The following is a 20,783-nucleotide window of genomic DNA, read 5'->3' as shown; positions in this document are numbered from 1 at the left end:
GTCGAGGTCGCGTTATCCTGGCGGCCACGTAGATGACATACGACTTGTCTGCGGCGATTACCGAAACGGAAGGACGATGGCCTGGTGGTAATGGCAATGTGACAAGGTGGGTGGCAGGATAATGGGAACAGTCGGGCTGCAGCAGGTGGAACGGGTGGAGCAGCCCACCCGCTTGACATGTCGAGGCCATTTTGGCCAAGAGCTTTTCAATAACAAAATTTGCATATTGCCTGTGCAGCCACTGGAAATAATATTGGCTAAATAGTAAATCTACTAAATAGTAGTTTAATTTTAAGTTGAATGTGCTTTAAAATTATATTATGAAATACAGTTGAAATTGTTTTGTATCTCTTATGTTTTAATATATTTTAAGCTACATAAGTACTGATCTAGTTTCTCCCAGTGTATTTGTGTCAGACCAAATAAGGCGTCTGAGTGTTTGTCCTTTGGGGAGCATTTAACTGGTTTTATGCCGTCGCGACGTGTTAATGTTTTGCAGTCAGCTTAAAGTGCGGCAATCGAAAGGCCCAGCATGAATTTGAGTCGAGAGTATCTATGTATCTACATATCTACATATCTATATAATCTACATATCTACATATCTATATAAGTGTATGAAAACTTTCCATGGTCATTTTTTGTTCGAAAGAATTTCTATCTGTGCCCATTTATCGAGTGTTTTCTATTGTTCTTTACTTTTCGCTTTGTGCGTGGTACGTGCTTGAACTACAAAACTCTAGATTTCATTTCATACACTATATATGTATGTATGTATATAAATTAGGCACTCCTCCCCCCCACCCCTCGCATTGCAATTGAGTTTCCAGCAAAGTGCGTTCATGTGTTTGAGTTATGGTGCGCATGCGTGCCACTTGAAAATGGGAAATGGAAATGCTCTCGGGAATGCAATGCATCCATGTCTATAGATAGATTTTAGCTGTCTAATGAAAACGACCTTAGGTAACTTATTTGGGTCAGACGAGCGGTATGGATTAAAGTCGGGGGCGAACTCAAACAGAATTTGGTGTTTCTTGAAACTCGATAGCTGAAGATCAAACCCTTTAAAACCAGGGTAATGATGGAAAGATGTGACAAACGATAATGGGATCTTAGCCCAAATAGGGATTTTTTATCAAAGGATTTAACATCTAAGAAGGAGAACCTTCGCTTCAGTGCATAATATTTGGGATATAAACTAGTGATAAAAGTTTAAACGAAATTCGGGAATTCTTTAAATCCGCTTATGTAAGAAAAACATAGATAAATACCTTTGAAAAAGAAAATGGTAATGATTTGTTTGGTTTATCTACAACCTCTCGATATTCTTAGTTCTTATGCGATTTTAAAGAGATTACTTAACTTAGGCCTCCAAATCCTTAAAGCTTTACACTTTGACCCATCGCCATTGTAATGGTCGGGATAAAAAAAAAGCATTCGAGCATCCTTTCACTTGTCAGGACGTGTTATCCTCAACACACAATGAGGCTCTGTGCGCCTTTCTATGGCCCAGAGCAAACACCTACTCCATTTTCCCTTCTTTTTGTATAAGAACGATATGCAAACAGGAAATGGGATACAACAGGATACAGGCTACGGAATACATTTTCCATGGCTCTTACATCTTGCTACTATCTGCTCTTTCCGCATGCAAAAAGTAAACACTCTGAAAATGAGTGTGTAATTTTCCAAGGCAAACAAGGAGTGAGGGGAGCGAACACGAAGGAACATGAAGTGCCAAAGGAACCGGGAAAATGCCGACTGACACGAAATCATTGTGTCACATTCTAATCACTGTGTGCATTGCGACTGGCAAAAGTAGAGCAAAGGTGAAGTTTCCTTGAAATTCCTGTCATCGGAAAATGTAAGGTTGGCAGGAAAATGTGAAAAGAAAATCGAGTCAATCGCATTGAAAGGAACAAACGGCTATAATCAAGGAATGTAAATATGATTGAAGCTTCAATCAGCTAACTGAAATTCTTTTTTTAGATTCCGATAACAATATGTAATCAAACTGGAAATTTTTACAGGTTTTCAATTTTAAATTAATGATTATCAGCATGCATTAAACTAACAGAACGATGCAATAACTACACATTCAAATATAAATTCCATAGCAATTAGTGTAAACTATTCCTACGTTATTTGTTGGCTTTTAATTGAGTTTTATAATTTTAACGATTTTTCAAAAGCAATTCTCCGCTCAGCAATTAAATCGCAGAAACAAGTGTTCGACTCAAAACAGATCACAAAACCCACGCGAAGGCCTGGCATTCGAGTATCTCTTTGAAAAAAAAAGACTGGAAAAGTCCATAATAGTTAATGTTACTCGTTTGTAATATGTACATGTATGCAAACTATGTGGTAACCATCAAAATCGCTTAAATAAAAAAAAAAGAACAACCGCAGACGATTATCGATACCCACGCAATCGATTTAAGTGCAATTTGCATGGCTGCGGTGTCACTTTAGATAAACGCCATGAAAATAATTGGCATGGCTATTGGGTGCAGTATTTGGAAAATGCATTTATCACAGACACAGTGTGTCACTATTAATGCATAAAAATGGTTGCAGAATTTTCAGCAAAATAAACACTACATAATTCTGCAGTGTAGGCTTGATGTCCACACCTTTGATGCATCAATGATTCGTTTGGTGCACCAAAGCGATCGCTTCGCAATGGAAAAGTGCAATCCCATGGAATCTCGTTTCAGCCAGGGGAAGTCAAGTGGAAAATGTGTGAGGAACTGAACCCAAATGACCCGTCGCCCCAGCACCAATAAACTAGCTTATAAAATGCATGGGAGAGTATGGACTCCAAGTTCATCCATCATGTGAGGCCATAATGAGCCCGCAGCGAATCATTCACTAGTCTGGAGAAGCTCCTTCTCCCTTAATTATGCTGAAATTATTCATACTCACGAAAATGCCCAAGGGGCATGCAAATTGTTTTAAAAGAACGTTTAACTCACCTGCAAAGAGAGAGGGAAAACAGAAGCAAAATGTTAAATAATTACATAATTATGAGCATTAAAACTAATAAATTTAGGGCCCTGCGAAAAAATCCCACATATCATGCATATCAAATTGGTTTCTTATTTCCCAAAACCCAAATAAACAGATTACACTCTATTTTGTTTACCAATGAGCACATTGTCGAATTTCTGGTTTTTTACCCCAAATGAATCATAGGTCGCTCGAAACCATCAATCTTTGGCTTTATCTTTGTATTCAAATTTCGATTGGAAAGACGGTCAAAAGCGAATCAACATAAAATCTGATAAACACTTTCAATTAGCATTCAAAAAAGTGAAAAATAAAGGTTTTATGCTGGCAAAAATGCGAAACAACTCCGTTCACAGAGTTTGGAGTTCTTTTTTCCCTTCGATGCCTGATGTTTTATTCAGTCGGCTATTGATTTGCATATAAAATTGCTTGTTAGCATGTTTCGCCTGCTTCTGGTTTATTCAGGTTAAATATTATCCACGAAAGTAACTTTCACATGTAATTCTCTTAATTTGCGCGAGACAGAGACCTTAAAATTCAAATTTAACTTTGACCTTTAAGTAGGCGAATGGAAAATCATTGACTGTGAAATTAAATGAGGCGTCTCTAATCAAGCCTACACTTAGTTCAAATTGTCTAGACGATGTCATTGAGCACTAACGATTTAGGAAAAATAAATAAATTTATTAATAAAAATGGAAATTCAATTATTTCATTAAATATTCATATTCTGTGTCATCGCTGCAACACTTTTATGAAAATGCAATGACAGAATATGCAAACAGCGAAAAAGCCAATTAATTTTATCAGGTTTCGACAGCTTTCCAATTGTATAAACAAAAATAAAGCTGGCAGAACAACTGTCAGCGAAAAAAAAAGATATTTATGGTGAAAAATCAAACGAATAAATATTTGGCATAAATCGAAACAAAGGAAATTTATTGTAAATCAAACCGAAAATGGAACAGCAGAAGAAAGAGCACTTCAATGGGCAGCGAGTGGGGTATGAATCACAGTGTGGCCTCGTGAAAAGGGACTTAATTGAATGCAAATGAGGAAAGGCTCAAGAAACCGCAGGCATTGAGCCAGGTGTGTCGGATTATGCATGGAATTCGCTGGATACCCGGGTTCTGCCTGATTTGATGTGAATAGATTGAAGTTAAGTTACTCATAAGTGCACAAAAAGTAGAACTATCTTAAAAGGAGCATAGTTAGATGTACTCATTTGGCATTATTCAACACTTCTTTCATACATATTGTAGATGTACTCATTCGACATTATTCAACACTCCTTTAATACATATTGTAGTTTATGTGAGTAATTATTTTCCAGTGTATGCAGAATGTGTGCCTTTGCTTTGGAACAGGTTTTCTCCTTATTAATATGATTCAATCGACAAGAATTTGAGTCTGGGTGCGGTGTGTGTGCGGTTTGGGGCAGCGTGTCAAGTGAAGTTGTATATCCAGCAACTGCAAAGACACAACTACAAATTGTGACCATTCATTTCCCAATCAATGCCGCTACCACCTCAAAGCTCAGTGTTTGTTTCTGCCATCGAGTTGGTTTCGTAAGGGGCCAAAACAAAACAAAAAACGAGTCTTGGCCACCACAGAATGCAGCTCTCAACGCATTTTACATGTTTTATTGTGCATTTTTTCGAGTCTTTAAAACTGTGCAACTCTTTGCTGAATGAACCACACATATCTTGGCCCGATGGGGTTTTTTTGTTTGGAATTTTGCACCAGTCGCAGTTTGAAATCCAGTTTTATGTGCTGTATCTAGATTGTCGCTTTTGATTTCGGATTTCCATTTCAAAATGCTAATAAATCTTGGCTCTTAATAAGATCGTTTTGCGTAAATTTTAGTGTGAAATGTGTGTTTTGTATGGCTATGAGAAGTGGAGCAGGTGGAACGAGTTAAGAATTCGAGGGCGAAATCAGATACATTTATTTATATATTTTATTACGTTCAAGGTTAATGATTAGTTACTGCGTTTAATAATTGAGTGGCTTATATCTTTATTATAGGCCATCGCGATGAAACGAAAACCCACCTTTTGTTTTCAATCAAATTTTCACATGAAACCCATGCCCCACACGCCACAGAAAATCAAGGTAATTACTAGGGAATGACTTCATCAAAGTGCAGCAACAAAAAAAAAATAGAGTTAATTTGAAGCTCACGTGACTAACACAAGACAGAAGCTAAATTAACAATTTTACAGCTGCAGTCGGCGGGCGGGGAAAGTGGAAAAGGGGCTTTCCCCGATTGGCGGCCCAAACAATTATGCGCAACAACATGGCAACCGACTGGGCGGAGATACATAGATACATGGATACAACAGATACAAATGGATACGGATATCCATGGTAATTGCCTCAACATGGGAAGCAAAAAATCACTCAATTGCCCCCGACGGATCAATTGAATGCAGTTCATGGCCTCGTGACTAGATAACTTTCCAAAGTTCGACTGACTGGCAGCTGCAGCATAATGGCGTTAAATTACCAATATAAATCAATGGGTTAAACATAACGAAAACCAACACCCGCATCGCTCGATCAACGAGAATACAACACTGTAAATGAAAAAAAAAAGATATAATATTAGGGAGCGGTTTTCTGGGGGGGATCGAAATCTCAAAGTCTCCAAAGGGCACCGGCTATCGTTTACTTAGCCAGCAGAAACCAGTTGAACAACTTGACTTGGATGCTGGCCAAAGACTTTTTCTTTCTTTTGAAGCGAGTTTATTTTTATCTGAGTGGAATTACATACATACAACTAAAAGACTCAATCCTTGGAGAGTTCTCGAGTCTTAGGGCCACGAATCGTGTTTCTGGTTCTGGCTCTCTTATTTTATTTCCAGATCGAACAGCGAGATCGCTTTTTTATTTTTTTTTACCCATTTTTATGGTCGCCTGAAACTGGTTTGCCCCGCTCGATGTGTTGGTAGAGATTCTTTATGGGCCTGCTGTATTTGCTTTTCCAGAAATCGGTTTAAAGGATTTCACAAACTTCAGCAGCGGCGAGCATAAATTGCGGTTTAAGGTGCTTGAAAATGTCTTCATAAATATGGGATATCTGAACTTGGCAATGGCGAATGTGATAGAAATGAACATCTTGTTTATGAGGGGATTAGAACTTAGGCCAACTGATCTTTCATAAGTTATACTTAGTAATATAGCATTAGATTTCCACTTTCTATGGCATACGCATATCGAAGATTCTCATGAATAGTCATTAGCATGGTCATAAAAACGGAGTAGAATCCACGGAATGTGGCCAAGTCAAGTCGCTTAACTATAATCAATATTTTTTGTATTTTTATTATTATTTGCAGCCATGAATTATGCATTCCAAGCTGCAGGTCTGGAGTTCCAAATAAAAAGTGAATGTCATTTTATGTCTAGTCTAAGCAATGTCAAGTTTTTTAAGCTGGCTGATCATAGGTGGAAAATTTTAATCAATAAAAATCGCTTATGCATTCCACCGAAATATATTCACTAGCTTTATACAAAATAAAAGAATTTAATAAACAGCTGCTTTTGTTGACTTTCTTCCACGAAATTTCCCTATCTGCATGGCCTATCTGAAATATTTAAAAGCTGTTTCCACATTCATTTTCAGAAAACGCACGAAAACCTGAATCAAAGTTTCACTTTCGAAATATTCATTAAGTTAACGACTACGAGTTTTTGGGTTGGCAATTTCTGAACCCATGTTTATTACGCCGCAGACGGTTGGCTGTTGAGGTCCTCGACTCACTACTCACCAAACTGCAACAATTTGTGGTTTTGTTAATTATTTTATAGCATAGCTAGCTGGTCATATGGGAATTACACACTTTATGTTAATCAACAATTTCCCTGGACTTCCGTTTGTTTTTTCGCAATTTTCCTCGATTTTATCATTGCCAATTCTGGTGATTGAAAATGAAGGGGCTTCGCTGTGTTATCAAACTTTTGGCATCGCTCTAACCATCAATTTGCGCAGCTGAAACCTCAAAACGTTGTTCGTTTTTTGTTTTCTTTTTTTTTATAACCTTTATGGCTGGGGTTTGTCTGTTCGAAAAAAAAAAAAAGTTTTCTCGTCGTGTTTTTCAATGCATTTTCACTTACTGCAAACTTGGCACTTTTTTCCCCATTCGGCTTGGCTTTTTGCTGATGAGGTGAGAGTTTTCAAGCAAATAAAGAGTGTAAACAGATTTTGCCTTACTAATGAGCGGCGAAGTGGGGAGGCTAAAAGGATGGTCTTAAGCACACCTTACATGTGTTTTTTAAGTTAATTAATTACATTGTTTTCAAAGTTGTCCATTTTGAGTTTTCCTCTATGGAAAAATCGTTTAAAGTGGTCAGCTAAAATGGAAACCATTATACCAGAGATTTAAGATTTAATTTTATGATTATCTTTGAGATTTTGAATTTCAAACACTTCTATTGGTCATTGCTCTACTATATTTTCCTAGCCCAAGGTGACAATTTTGTTCCATTTTGCTAATGATGACATTTAGTTACACAAATAGAAATGCCCTTTGGACATTCGATAGTCAATTAAACTATTAGAGGCAACCCTAAGGTTTATCATTATTTTGGACAAAAATTCAACATATTTCAAAGAAAATATACCCATACCTAAGTAACTATGCAAACTAACGAACTTCGAAAACCCGCAGAAAATTCCTTGGAATTCCGGTCTTTACCTGTTGCTGAAATGATTCATGGCGAAAATGATTGTTTGGCAGGACGAGCTGGTTGCCCGTTGCCGATCCGCTGACTATATCCATTTCGAATTGATTAATTTCCGCGTCTAAAGGAGGTTACTGTGGTTGCTGCACTCGCTGTTGCTATTGCTGTTGCTTAGTGCCACATGTTGCACATTTGAAATCTCGCTGGCAGAAATGTAAATTCAAGATATTCACAGAAACTGGTTTCAAAGCACTTGGTTAGTTAAAACATTTAACTGGCGAAACACACGAATGACACTTGAATTACATTTTTCTTTGGGGTTTTATTTTCGTGTAATTTTCGTTTTAGGTATTATTATTCGTATGTTTTCCTACATATCTTATTTCTCTGTTTTTCTGCTTAATTAATTGCAGTCGCGAGACGCGCGCGTGACAAACGAAAATCGGCAAAGTTCGAAGCGACAAAAAAAGTACAGGCGCCCCCAACGAAAACGGACAAATCAAAAGAAACGAGAGTGGGGGGCGAATACAAAAATATTGAAGGAATCGCCGCCGCGATATTTAGTTGAAAAATTCGTCCGTTAATCGCGTCCACTCGCCAGCAAACGTTGGCCACTTTTGAAATAGACTCAAGAAAGCAAAAGCCGACCGACGTACGTGGAAAACGTTCAGTTCGAAATATGCTCAAAAATGCCCACTCACTAATACCTACAAAGGTGTGTGCGTGCATGTGAGCCAGGTAGCATACACACACATACACCTGCACACACAGGTAGACGACAAAAACACGTAAACTTGTTGCTGGCAACATGAGCGAAAAATGTTGCCCGGCAACTTTTCGCTGGCAACCCGGTTTGAACCTTATTTTATGGGACACGTTTACCACTGTGTGTGTGCGTGTGTATGTGTGTACAGGTGTGTTGTGTAGAGTTTCGGCTCACTCAAATCGCTCGAATGTGTGGTGGTTAGGCGACAAAGCTACAAAATCTGAATGAGAATGGGCAGCACTGGCAACGGGTTTCGCTTCAAATTGGAGACTCCTTGCGTTGTTAACCCCAAAAGTTTTGACCCGTCAATCCTTTGAAAATTATTATTAATAAAATGCAAATACTAATATGGGAATTTACTAAATAAATATTTTATAAAAGTGTTCGTTTTTTACAAAATATAATTTATACAACATTTAAAATTTTTTATCCTTATAATTTTTAGTTTATAATTAAGAGTTTAATATCATAGGGTTAAGCAAGAACTTATTCCTGTACACACATGTCCCTCTCTTTCTTTTATTTGCCCCTCTTCTTTGTGCGAAGGAGTTACGCAGTTGTTGTTGCTGTTCAAGTTTGCAATCAAAGATAAAAGAAAAACTTGGCAAAATTCTGATGTTTTTTTTGTTGCTGGCAATGCAGTGTGAAGTTGGTATTTATGGTATAGGAATGCTGGTTGTTGTTGCTGTTGCCAGTGCTGCTGTGAATTTGCAATGAGCGAAATGGTTAAGGAACTTAAAAACAGGTAAAAAAGGAGCTCAACAGATGGCTGCTGAAGCGCAATGAAAATGCAATGAGTCAACAGCTGCAAGGGCGTTATTCCACATAAATATATATGTTTTCGATTTGCAGGTATGCCAAGGAATTCCATGATCATAAGCTTTGAAGGGAAAGGAATTTCAATTGACTGGGCGAAGAAAAACTACGTTTTACTACACTAAAAAAAGGGAAACACAGAAGTACAAACATTTTTCACTGGACTTTCCATCTATAAGATAGTTTTAGCTGAAATTATTTATCATTAACCTTTTTGAGTGCATTCCAAAAAGTGCATGTCCTAGCCTAACAATAACAAAAGAAAATAAGTTTTCTATTTGCTCAAGTGGCTGGAATGACCCAAAGACCAATGGGTCAAATAGCTGAGTATTAACCTAGGTCATGCTACAACTATATACAAATATACGTTGTTTTGGAAAATGGGAAGCCAGTAAACGTATTTCAATTAAGTTTTTGATTAGTTCTGCCCGATAACGTCCGTCTAGTTTAGATGTTTTTGTTTCTATTTCCCAAATTCAATTACCTCAAACTGCTTTTTTGAGGCGCTGATTTTTATCTAGTAGACGGGAGACTTCGTTAATGACCTGGCTTATGTGAAGCAATTACCAAAAAACTTAATGCACTGCTATTACTTTATCTGCCCGTGATGTTGTTGTTTTTTCTTTATTTGTATTTTCTTTGAGCGGTTGAGCACGTGCAACATTTCAAATTGTCATTTTTTTTCTTTGTCATTTTTTTGTTATATTTTGACACAATTATTGCTATTACGAAAAAGCTGAAGTCGGTGACTACGCCACCTGGTGGCTACTGCCGGTCATTACGAACTTTGGGGCGGGGGGAGTGGCAAATGGGGGCCTATGCGCAATGGTCTTGCAATTGGATAATTTGATTTGTACACGAGAGCGAGCTGCACTGCAACTACACTTTTCGAAAATATTGTTAAGTTTTTGAGAAACATTTTTAATATTAATTTACAAAATGTAAAATCAGGTCTTTAATTTTTATAAAAAGAAAAAATAAAATGTAACATGACTATGTAATATTAGGTAAAAGTATTAAAATGATGTACATATTATTCTGTTAAGTGTAATCAAATAAAGTTTCATGACCTGTAATTTTTGGCAAAAATATTTTAACCTGGGAGGGATTTTACCTTTGAAAAATTGTGCAATAATTTTGTCCGAAGGCTTATACCATTTTCTTAGATTTAATAATATTCTGTGACTGTTTTTATTTACTTCAACATATAATTTATTTGTATATGTTGACTCTTGGGTAAATAATTTTGGTTTCTTGCCTTTACTCATTAACTCTTTAAGAATAATATTTTATGCACCGCATGGTCTGTAATAATATTATTTCCACTTATAACTAATAAGCTGCCAGACTTTATTAAGATAGCACACAGTTTTTTCCCTTCTTTCTTGATTGAGTTTATTCTGCCTTGCATTTTCAATAAGCTGCAGCAATTCGTCTACAAAAATATCTTGGCACGTGACTGCTGCCTTGGAATACGAAATTAAAACAAAAAACTGTCGGCAAAGGAAAATCTGTAAAATGTTTTAAACAAGTTACTGGCGCAACTTTCTTCGCTTCCCCAGCGGAACCACAAAAAGATACCTCAAAGTGGGGGAAATGGGGGATGGGTGACGAAGTCGTGTGCTTCATTCGATTTACGAGCCACTGCAGCCAAAGGGGAAGTCCCCAGACAGACTTGAGCTGCATCGCAATTGTTTTACTTTTTGTTTACTTTGCATATGAAAGTCACACTGAATTCATTTTCCGCCAGAATTTGGCTTAAATTTCTTAACCCTTTCGAACTGAGACTAAAGCAAGAATTTAAAGAGATAAATTTATGTTCACTTCGCTTGGGTTTCCATCAGCAATTTATTTCGTTTCATCCGAGTTCTAAATGGATTTATACACACGCCGGAAGTTGAGTCATGGGCGGAGGCGAAGTACATTGGGTTTAAATCGATTAAAGATTGTGTATGAATCAAAAATTACTTAAATTCTTAATAAATTTTCCTATCTTTATACAATTATAAAATATTTTAATTTTTCTTGTACCTTTTCACCTATTTTGTAAGTACTCTTCTTTATAACATTCGCCCACTGTTTTGACCATGTTTAAAGCCACAATCAACGAAACCAATTTCTCAAACTCAAGTGCTCCTCAGAGCCCGAATCTGGATTCGAAACAGAAGCGCATAAATTGTGCCCCAGGCGAATGTGGAATTAAGCTAAGACGAAAACTATATACATATATATATCCACTAATGACAATAGCGAAAATGAAAGAAAAACAAAAGAATAAAGTCAAACCGAAAAAAAGACTATATCGTCATGGAAGCCTGAGCAGCAGCGGCTTAAAAATGCATAAAATGGTCAACAAAAGAAAAGGGCCTGCATTGAAAGAGGTAAAAGGAACCGCAGCCGAGCTTTGACTTTGAATCTTTTTTGAGAAATTGAAAGGCCGCAGTGAATATCATTTTGGGGCAGGTGTGTTCGAGGATGCCAAATTAGCAGCTACCGTCTGACCACCAGCTCCTCTCCCTTTCATCTCCAATCCGCCTTTGCCAATCTCTCACCTCGTTTATTTCTTCATCCCATTTCCATTAATGGCCCCAAGCGAAATTTTGAACATCATTAATTTTAATTTTTGCGCAGACGCACCCCAGAGGCGGTAGGCTTCACTGCCTCCATTCTGGACACTGCAGACAAGCCACGAGTGATGACTGATGATGACCTGGCGGAACGAGCCACACCACCTCCATACATACATCCACGAGTGTAATTAAGGTGGCCAAATGGAAAAAAAATAGGTGCCACAGCGACAATTGAAAGTGTTGCAACGCGAGTTGACAAATTTCGATGTTGCTCAAGAGCAATGCAATGTGGTGATTGATGGCTGAGGTGGTGGTATTCATTGGCGTAAAGAATTTTAAAATTAGTAAATCAAGGAATTTTCATTAAATATATTTTATATCTGGGGGGTAAAATATGCAACTAACATGTGCCACTTGAAGTCCTGTCATAGTGATTTTGTTACTTTCTGTTTTTTTTTTTTAACTTATAATTTTAAATGAGGCATTCGGATAAAGAACGATTTAACAAATATTAATGGTGAAAAATTAAATTATTTGTAAAGCCTGTCTTTATGTTAGTCATATTTTTCGGAGTTGCCAACTGACCGTGTGGCCTAATGGATAAGGCGTCGGACTTCGGATCCGAAGATTGCAGGTTCGAGTCCTGTCACGGTCGAAACAAACTTTTTTTTATTTTTTTTTCATTTTATGAAAATGAGATTTGAGCGCATTTGGTTGCATTTATCACACATTGTCCTTGTAAGTATCTCACCTTCTTGAAGCGCCTTCGCTGCGATGAAGAGTGTGTCGATGCAGTTTCGAGCAGATTGCTGTTGTTATCCCCCCCATCCCTTTTGCCCAGTGCCTGGAGAAGATCGTCAACGTTGCGTATATAGGGACGATCTCGATCCCCGCCGCGTTCCCTTTCCTTATCGCCACCCCCTCCACCGCCGCCCATGCAGCTGGTTATGCTCCGATTGCCCACACTATTGCTCCGCGATCGGGATCTGGTCTTTTGCTTGCCCAACCAGTAAACCTGATTTGCCAAATTTATTTCGGCGGCTGCCGCAGCTTTTCTTCTGCCCAATTGTTGTTGCTCCTGCACCTGTTGATGCTGCTGCTGCTGTTGTTGCCCCTGCTGCTGCTGTTCATTGGCCAGATATTCGCCGGCTATATGAACCTTGGGTGCACTGACCAACTGCAGGCCAGTGGCGCCGAATTGCTGTGGGAACTCGTGCAACTCAAGGGGGAAGCGGGGATCCATGGTCTGACCCGGTTGACGCGGATACATATAGCCATCGCGTAGAAACATCTTGCTGGTGGTATAGACCCTATCCGCGATTTGGTACACTCCACTCGAGCCAGGACCGTCGCCGCCGCCAATAATTCCGTTGCGGACATAGGCCGTCGGTCGATAGCGAACCAGCGGGTTATATACATTCGATTTGGGGGGTTTCGTCTTGAAACTGCGACGTCGCGTGCTGGGCTTCATATTTTTGTTGTATTTAATATCTCGTTTTTGTTCGTTTGTATTTGCACCCCGCGATAACAGAATGTTTGCTCTATAGAAAATCAACCCTTGTGCTGTGGGTTGCGTGCGCACGTATCAAATGTTTTCGAGTTTAAGCGTGCTTGAAACAAGCGACCGTGTGGCCTAATGGATAAGGCGTCGGACTTCGGATCCGAAGATTGCAGGTTCGAGTCCTGTCACGGTCGACACCAAAGTAAATTTTTTTCTTTTTTTATTTTTTTTGAAAGAAATTTGAATTTTGTTTTTTAAAAAAATTAAATTTGTTGCAAACTAGAATCATAAAGTAAATACACAAAAACAAAAAAAATTTAAGATACACTTGGCTAATTTCACATAAAATCTACACTGTAGACTGACAATAGAATGTTTTATGATTACAAGTAAAATTAGATAAAACAAAAATTTTTTTTTCGTTAAGAAATATTTAAAAAAAAAAGATAAAAACAAATTAGCGTTTCAAGTGTGTGATTAAATTTAGTAAGCGTAAATCTCGACAATTTTTGTTCTATGTCAAATGTATTTTTCGACCGCGTAAAAGTATGCTACAGATATGGATGAATTATTTATCGCAGCCTTCTTGTTTATCAGCGCACTAAAGTAGGCAACATTTGTGTTTTAAAAACGCCTAAGAGAGTCCAATAAAAAAGAGATAGACCCTATAAACTATATTGAAAATAAACGATTTTTTAAGGTTTTTACGCGACCAACACGTTCGGCACACTGCACGTTCGATTTTCCACTGCAATTGTTTGATTTTATTGCAACAACTTTTTCTGCTTTTCTGTTGTTTGCTGGAAGGCACGCACTGCCAATCCAATTAGCCGGGGTTCACCTTTCGAGCCGTCGTCTTTGCGCAAGGTAAATTGTTTTTCGAACCCAAAGTATTGACACAGTTTGCGAGTCACTTGTTTTGTTAGACACATTCGTCTTCCTGAACTGTCAACCGAGCTGTCATATGGGTGAGACAGAATGCAGAATAGAGAGAGAGAGCCATGCTAATCTGTCAACTCTGAGTTGGTTAATTAAAGACTGATTTGGCAAATAATTGTGGCTTAGCCCTGCTCGACCCCAATACCAATTTACAAGCTCAAAACGTTGCGAAAACTCAAAGGTACCCGATTGGGTCAATGAATGTGCGGTCTATTGAACTTTCGATAGTATTATTGACGCCCCTTTTTCACTTAATGATTGCGAATTGAGTTCAGGCGTCGGAAAATACTTTCAAGGTTATATAAAAGGGATCTATAATATCCAATAATAATATTTAATAGTTAAAAACTTAGTGGACAAGATGTGGTCAAATATAAATCTCTCTGCCTAATGCACATTTTTCTCGTTTAATATATTCAACTTTTCCCTTTATTTTATCACTTCTGTCACTCCACTTAATTCAATGGCCCTTCTCAGTTTCAATCTGTCAACTTCCTATTATTTCCACCTTATCTATTTGACGTTTGTCTTTCTAACACTTCCGCCTACGAAAATCGTTTATTTTTGATGGGGATTTCTTTTCGTTTCAATCGCGACGAGGCTCAAATACGAACTAAACTGAAATGAATTCAATGAATTTCAAGAGCCTATCGGACACGAGAACATTTTCCAATGGATAGCGTTTCCAGCTGGAGGAGAATACAAGAACAAAAGCGATTGCGATAAAGCTTGGACTGAGCTGAGCAGAGTCCAAGTGAAATGAGACGAAATGAGGGGCTTAAGCAAAACAAATACGCCCCCTAAAAGCGTAAAATTGTGGAATGGGCCAGATGTTTGCGGGAAAAAACCAAGAATGAAAAGGTTTGAATGCTGAACTTGCAGCTAATTAAAAATCACACCCAAACATTTAATATATATCAATCAAGTTATATGATGTTATGACAAGAAACAAGATCTATTTTGTTTTGGGAATGTTTTGAGTGTTTTTTGTTTAAATTCTATATATTTTGCATAAATCATTGTACTTACAAAGAATTCATCCTCGATGACGGGATCGGCCAGCATCTCAATGGCCTCCGTCATGGATCTGCAGGTGCGATTCGTGTTCTTCTTCTTCTTGAGCTTCCGGCCCAAGGTGGCGGCATCGCTGAAACGATGAAGCAGTTTGTCCCGCTTCCGGACCGCCAGCGGACTGGTCGTCGAGCTGGCGTGGCACAACAGCGATCCATAGCCATTCGTAGAGGATATGGTGCCAGTATTTGCGTAGAAATTCTGCGGTTGATATTGCGCCGGAGCAGTGAGTGTGCTGTTCGAGTCGATTTTCTGTATGAGATTGTACTCGGATTGGGGATATTTGCTAGCCAAATGCGATACGGAGTCCGCTTTGGAGCCCAATTGTGGCTTGGGTGGCGGCGGTGGTGGTGGATCCTTCATCAAGGCCACGCGACGGGGGGCGGCGCGGGGTATGGTGGCCGAATGGGGCGAGGAGGTGACGTCACCGCCATAACTAACAGCGCGACGATTGCGATCGTTTTCCTTTTCCCTGAAAGGAAATTAAAATTTAATTTATTAGAATTTTAATGTACTAGATAATAATTATTACGACTAAATATGTTTTAAGTACTAATCACAATGTAAATCTACCTATAACGCCTCCTCTGCATCGGCGGACTAAAGAAACAGTTGGGCGACAGGGGTACAAAGTAACCCCATTGGGGATCTCGATCCGGACCCTCATGGTACATGCCCAACTGGGGCGTCATCTCCCTGGATCGACTGCATCTGAGAATGGGCATGGAAACCCTCTGGGGACCGAAACTCCTATTAGAGCGATACCGATTCCGATACATGTGACGCTCCAGTGAAGATGTGGTGGTCGTGGCATCCGATTCCAGGGTGCAATCCGAATGATCCTTGTTCTCCAGGGTCACATTACAGCTCATCGTCATCATCAGCATCATCCGTGGAACACTCGGGCACCGTATAGCAGGTATAGTCAAACTGCGACATTGTACAATATTTTTTCTTGTGTCTTTATTTGTTTTGTTTTTCGCATTTAGTTCATTGTCATTGTGTCTTTGCGACTCCCACGTAAAATGTTTCAATTATTTAATTAGTCTGCAACTTGTTGCTGTTTTTTATTCGAGTGCTTTACTTTAATTTTTCCCTGACAAATGTTAAATGACATTTTCAGTTGGCCTGGCACTTAATTGCTCCACTAGAGTTTGGCCATGTCTTGGATATTTTCTGGTGGCAAAAGAACATTAGACGGGCCAAGGCATTTATCATGTTCACCCTCTGGACAATAGTGCTTCCTGCCAGAAAAAAAAATTCTGGGGTTGTCTATGTCCAGTGGGCACAATTAAAAGTCGTTTTCGGCCTCCGTCGAAAAGTTGGCCTAATGAGGTGTTGAACGGAAGACGTTCTAGTTACGATACTTAACTTGGCCACGACTTTTCACAGACAATTTACTACGGTCGCAAACACAAAAGAAATCAGTAGGAAAGCTAAAAGGGCATTTTACCGAAACTAAGTCATAATTGTTAAAGTAGAATGTTCTTTTAGGAATCTCATTTTTAATTTACTATATGCACGAAAGGCAAATTTAACTTTGCGGCCTGGCTAGCTAGAAAATTTGCAGACTAAAAGTTCATTATTCATTAATGGGGTGAAAAAGGAAAGTGTCAACAGTGAAATCCATCAACATTGCAATTAAAATGTCAAACAGGGAAACGACTGAGTGCCAGACTCCCGTTTAAACCGCACTTCCTATATACCAAGCCAACCCCCCACTGAAAAAAAAAACTCCACATTATACAGAAAACTCTCTATAAAGAGGCTCCATCGTAATGATGATGCAAAAAGTGATCCCTGAGGGGAAAATGTGCGACTGGAGGAGAGTCCAACTGCAGAATTCACAGACAGCGACACTCCGGATATGAAGATTACAATGGAATTGGGTTGCCACTCCTGCTGTTGTTTATATTTATTTTATTGTTGCAATTATTTTCCTCTTTACAGCATAGAATTGCATATTAAACGTGATTAATGACAAACGAGAGAAATGGGGAAACAGCCGGATGGATTATTTTTGATTGCCCAAAGGAAAAGTAGCATACGAGGCGCCTGTGTTTATGGAAATGGGCAAATCAGTCAGAAGAAAAAGGGGAGCCAATCATTTGCATGGCTGGCCTCCAATTCTTAAAAATATTTCAATTTATTTGTAGATAATTTTTGTAAGCAATTATCTTTATTATTCCATTTTAACTTTTATTTCTGTTACTTTTTAGCACAATATTTAAGTATTTTTTGTTGCTTATTTATTTATGCCCATTGTCCACAGACTTGCTCGCGTAAATCATTCTAAAAATACTTTGATTGGGTCAGCGAATTTCCCAGTAATTTTCAAAAACATATACCAATTTTCCTGTACTATATCATTTACAATTGTTAATAACGAAACACGAGCGCACACGCGAAAATGTTCTTAGATAGAAACTAAGATAGAAAAGTTCAAATAAAACGTGATTTTTTCTTTTCGAATAGAACTTTTCACTTCACGCCGCGGCTGTTCAAAGTAAATGTGCTGACCGCCGGCAATTTCCGAACTGATTTCGAATAGAGCCACGGAAATCTCGTAGCCGCCGTGGGGCATCAGCAACAAATACAACCCTCTCGGACGGAAACATGCGCGACAGACTCGAAAATCGTCCAAAACACTGAGAAAATTGGGAGAGTGAGTTGTTTGTGCTGGTGGAGAATGGGAGGGGAAGGAGGGAGGGGGAAGGGGGAAGACGTCAAGCGGAAGAGAGTGCGCCAAATAAGAACAAACATTGTGTTTGACTAAATTGCTTAATATCGGGGGACCAAAATAAAAGCAACAACGAAGAGCGGCGGCCAAAGGGAAAAGAAACAAATCAGAGGAAAATATTAGCTTGTATAAAAGACTAAATTCTGCAAAATACCCTTTAATACTTAATATTAAAAAAAAAAAAGAAAATTGACACAAAACAACCATTTAAAATAGTATGTTATTATGCACATAATAATATTAAAAATATAAATATAGACAAGAAATATAATAGTTTAACTTTATAACATATTTTTTTCTCAAACTTAACTCTTGTGGCAGCCAAGTTTTGGTCCGAGTGTATATACCTTTTCGCAGGGTATTAGAAGAACCAAAACATTCTCCGTGGAGACAATTCCCTGGATAACGAGGTGCACACCCAAAGTTCCCATATGCCCGTGGCTCTTCGTGTGTGAAATGTCATGCAAAATAAATGTCAGCCGCTTAAAAATTAGTCCCTCTCTCTTTCTTTCTTCTGCTTTCTGCAGCTTGTCTTAAATTGCCGTGACTCTTCAGAAAAAATTTAAAGAAAAAAAAAAAGGAACGTAAACTGTTTCTGTTGTTATTGGTGTTATTAAAAATAAACACGGATGAAGTGGTGGTGTGTTGAGAAAACGCAACATTTTCACTTGTCACGCATTCATTTTCCCATTTTCCATGTCCGAAAATGTGTGTCATTTTGGGCCAAGACTTTTATTGACATCTTTTCTTGCAATTGGTGAGATTAATGAAAGGAAAGGGAGCAGTGCACCCGGTTCGATTGAAAGTTCTATCAATTACACTTGTTAATTAAAGTTGGGTGTGGATTAGCCCGCATTTCGAGGGGTGTGTGTGTGTGTGTTTTGATAACAATTGCATGACTGCCGCACAAATGCAATTAAATCAGTTCTAAAACGGGCGTGCTGGCTGCGAGTACATGGAACTTAAGTCCAATTGCCCGAGAGCGTTAAATTAACAATGCAGGCAGCAAATGGAACCAAATGGAATGGCATCGATCGAACACTATGTCCATATATATATATATACACATATATATATTATTTTATAAATGTGCATGTGGGTTGCAAACGGCGCAGAATTAATTAAAGCACTGCAGGAGGGGCGAAAGAAGTAGATCTTTAAGATAACAGAGCGGGAATTCGTGCTATAAATAAATGCAGCCAAAGAGAGTTGCATAAATCAGAGATATATATATATTTTTGGGGCTATAGCTTAGATAAATGTGTGTTTGAGAAATGCGGCAACTAAATATTTGTAAATAAAATAAATTTATATCTATTGCATGGTAAATAATATCAACTTCTTCTTATCGGAATGATTTATCACAAATTTCTAATTGTTTTAAAAATCCTAGTGAATTAAAATGTTAATGTTGTCCCCTTCTAATCACATTATTTAAACCACTTGACATCGTTTACCTTTCTCGACCCCAAACAAAACCAACTTAAGTCGGCCGGGAATTTTAAAATGTGTATAATCGATTCGATTAGTGTCACCCGGGGATTAATTGAATTAAACTGCACGTCGCGGCCGCAGAATGTTGCACTATGAAAGCTATGTTAAGTGTAATTACAATGCACAAGATGTCAAATGATTTTAACCTCTTGGCACAAAAAAAATAAATGGAAAAATGGAAAAACAAAGAGAGAGGCAGCAGTCATTTTCAGGGAGCCTCAAGACAAAGAAAAATGTTTAAAAAATGTATATGACCAAGACTCGAATAGTGCGATTAAGTAGCGCTGACAGTTCATATGATAGATACTAGGCACGTGGTCTTAATTTAATTTCTGACCGAGAAAAATGATAATTAATTATGAAAATGTGGTGGACATTTGTAATGTGGAGTACGTATGAGTATGCAAACAGGTTTCTTTACAAGAGAGAAGGCTGAAATATATAGATATACACAAATATATATACAGAACTGGTTCTTTTCAAGAGAAAAGTTTATTATCTTTTTGATCCAAGGAAGTGTTTCCATTAGTACAAACATATTCCCAAGATTTATAGCCTATAACTCATCGCCAGCATAAATCATAAGTCACTTCCGATATCTTGCCTTGGCAATAATGTTTCACAGCTATGCCACACTATCTAAATGATTTCAAACTTTAAAATAGCTTTGTTAAAATGTAGACGAAAGGTGGAGCAACACAAACATTGCCCTGCATTTGTCGCTATAAATAACAGCCACAGCCAAAATAATAATCAACGAAAACAAATATACACACAAAACTTGGCAACCCTTTTAGCCAGCTGCTGTGTGAGAAAATAATTTAGGAGACAATGAGGCATCCATTCGACGGCAACGTAGAAATAAACATTACAGTTGGCAAACACGAGCCAAAAAAAAAATTTAAAAAAATTACCGCCAATTGAATTGGATTTTTCTTTGACGCATTTAATTGCAGGTCATAAATCAGGGGTCGAGACAGCTTAACTGGTTTCGTTTTTGCCAAATGCAAAGCGCGTCAAAATAAACCAGCAAATTGAAATGAAAACTCATTATGGGAGTTTCTCGGAAATTGGTTACTCTATCTATTACATTTCCAACCTCATCATGAAATCCTATCCACAAAAAATATCTCTCTAAATGCTGGTATTGATTTCACATAATGAGTTAAATGTATGGGCCATGTCTGCAGGGGT

General features: G+C 38.2%; 1 protein-coding gene and 2 non-coding genes across 12 annotated transcripts in view; 2 read left to right on the top strand and 1 right to left on the bottom strand.

Moving 5' to 3' along the window:
- Window positions 1-20,783, bottom strand: part of LOC117142933 (tight junction protein ZO-1) — an 82,785-nt gene that overhangs the window by 21,994 nt on the left and 40,008 nt on the right. For 6 of the 10 annotated variants that reach the window (XM_033307233.1, XM_033307235.1, XM_033307240.1 and 3 more), the window contains exon 3: window positions 15,314-15,827. In XM_033307233.1, coding sequence (XP_033163124.1) covers window positions 15,314-15,827 — 514 coding nt within the window. Of the gene's footprint in view, window positions 1-7,706; window positions 8,320-12,595; window positions 13,331-15,313; window positions 15,828-20,783 lie in introns of those variants that run through there. The other 4 variants (XM_033307236.1, XM_033307245.1, XM_033307237.1 and 1 more) reach the window with 3 other exon arrangements.
- Window positions 12,427-12,499, top strand: Trnar-ucg. The gene has a single exon. It is a non-coding gene; the product is annotated as a tRNA-Arg (tRNA).
- Window positions 13,467-13,539, top strand: Trnar-ucg. The gene has a single exon. It is a non-coding gene; the product is annotated as a tRNA-Arg (tRNA).

The sequence above is a fragment of the Drosophila mauritiana genome, chromosome 3R (assembly GCF_004382145.1).
Source record: "Drosophila mauritiana strain mau12 chromosome 3R, ASM438214v1, whole genome shotgun sequence".
NCBI lineage: Eukaryota > Metazoa > Arthropoda > Insecta > Diptera > Drosophilidae > Drosophila > Drosophila mauritiana.
This window is presented reverse-complemented; position numbering and strand designations above follow the sequence as displayed.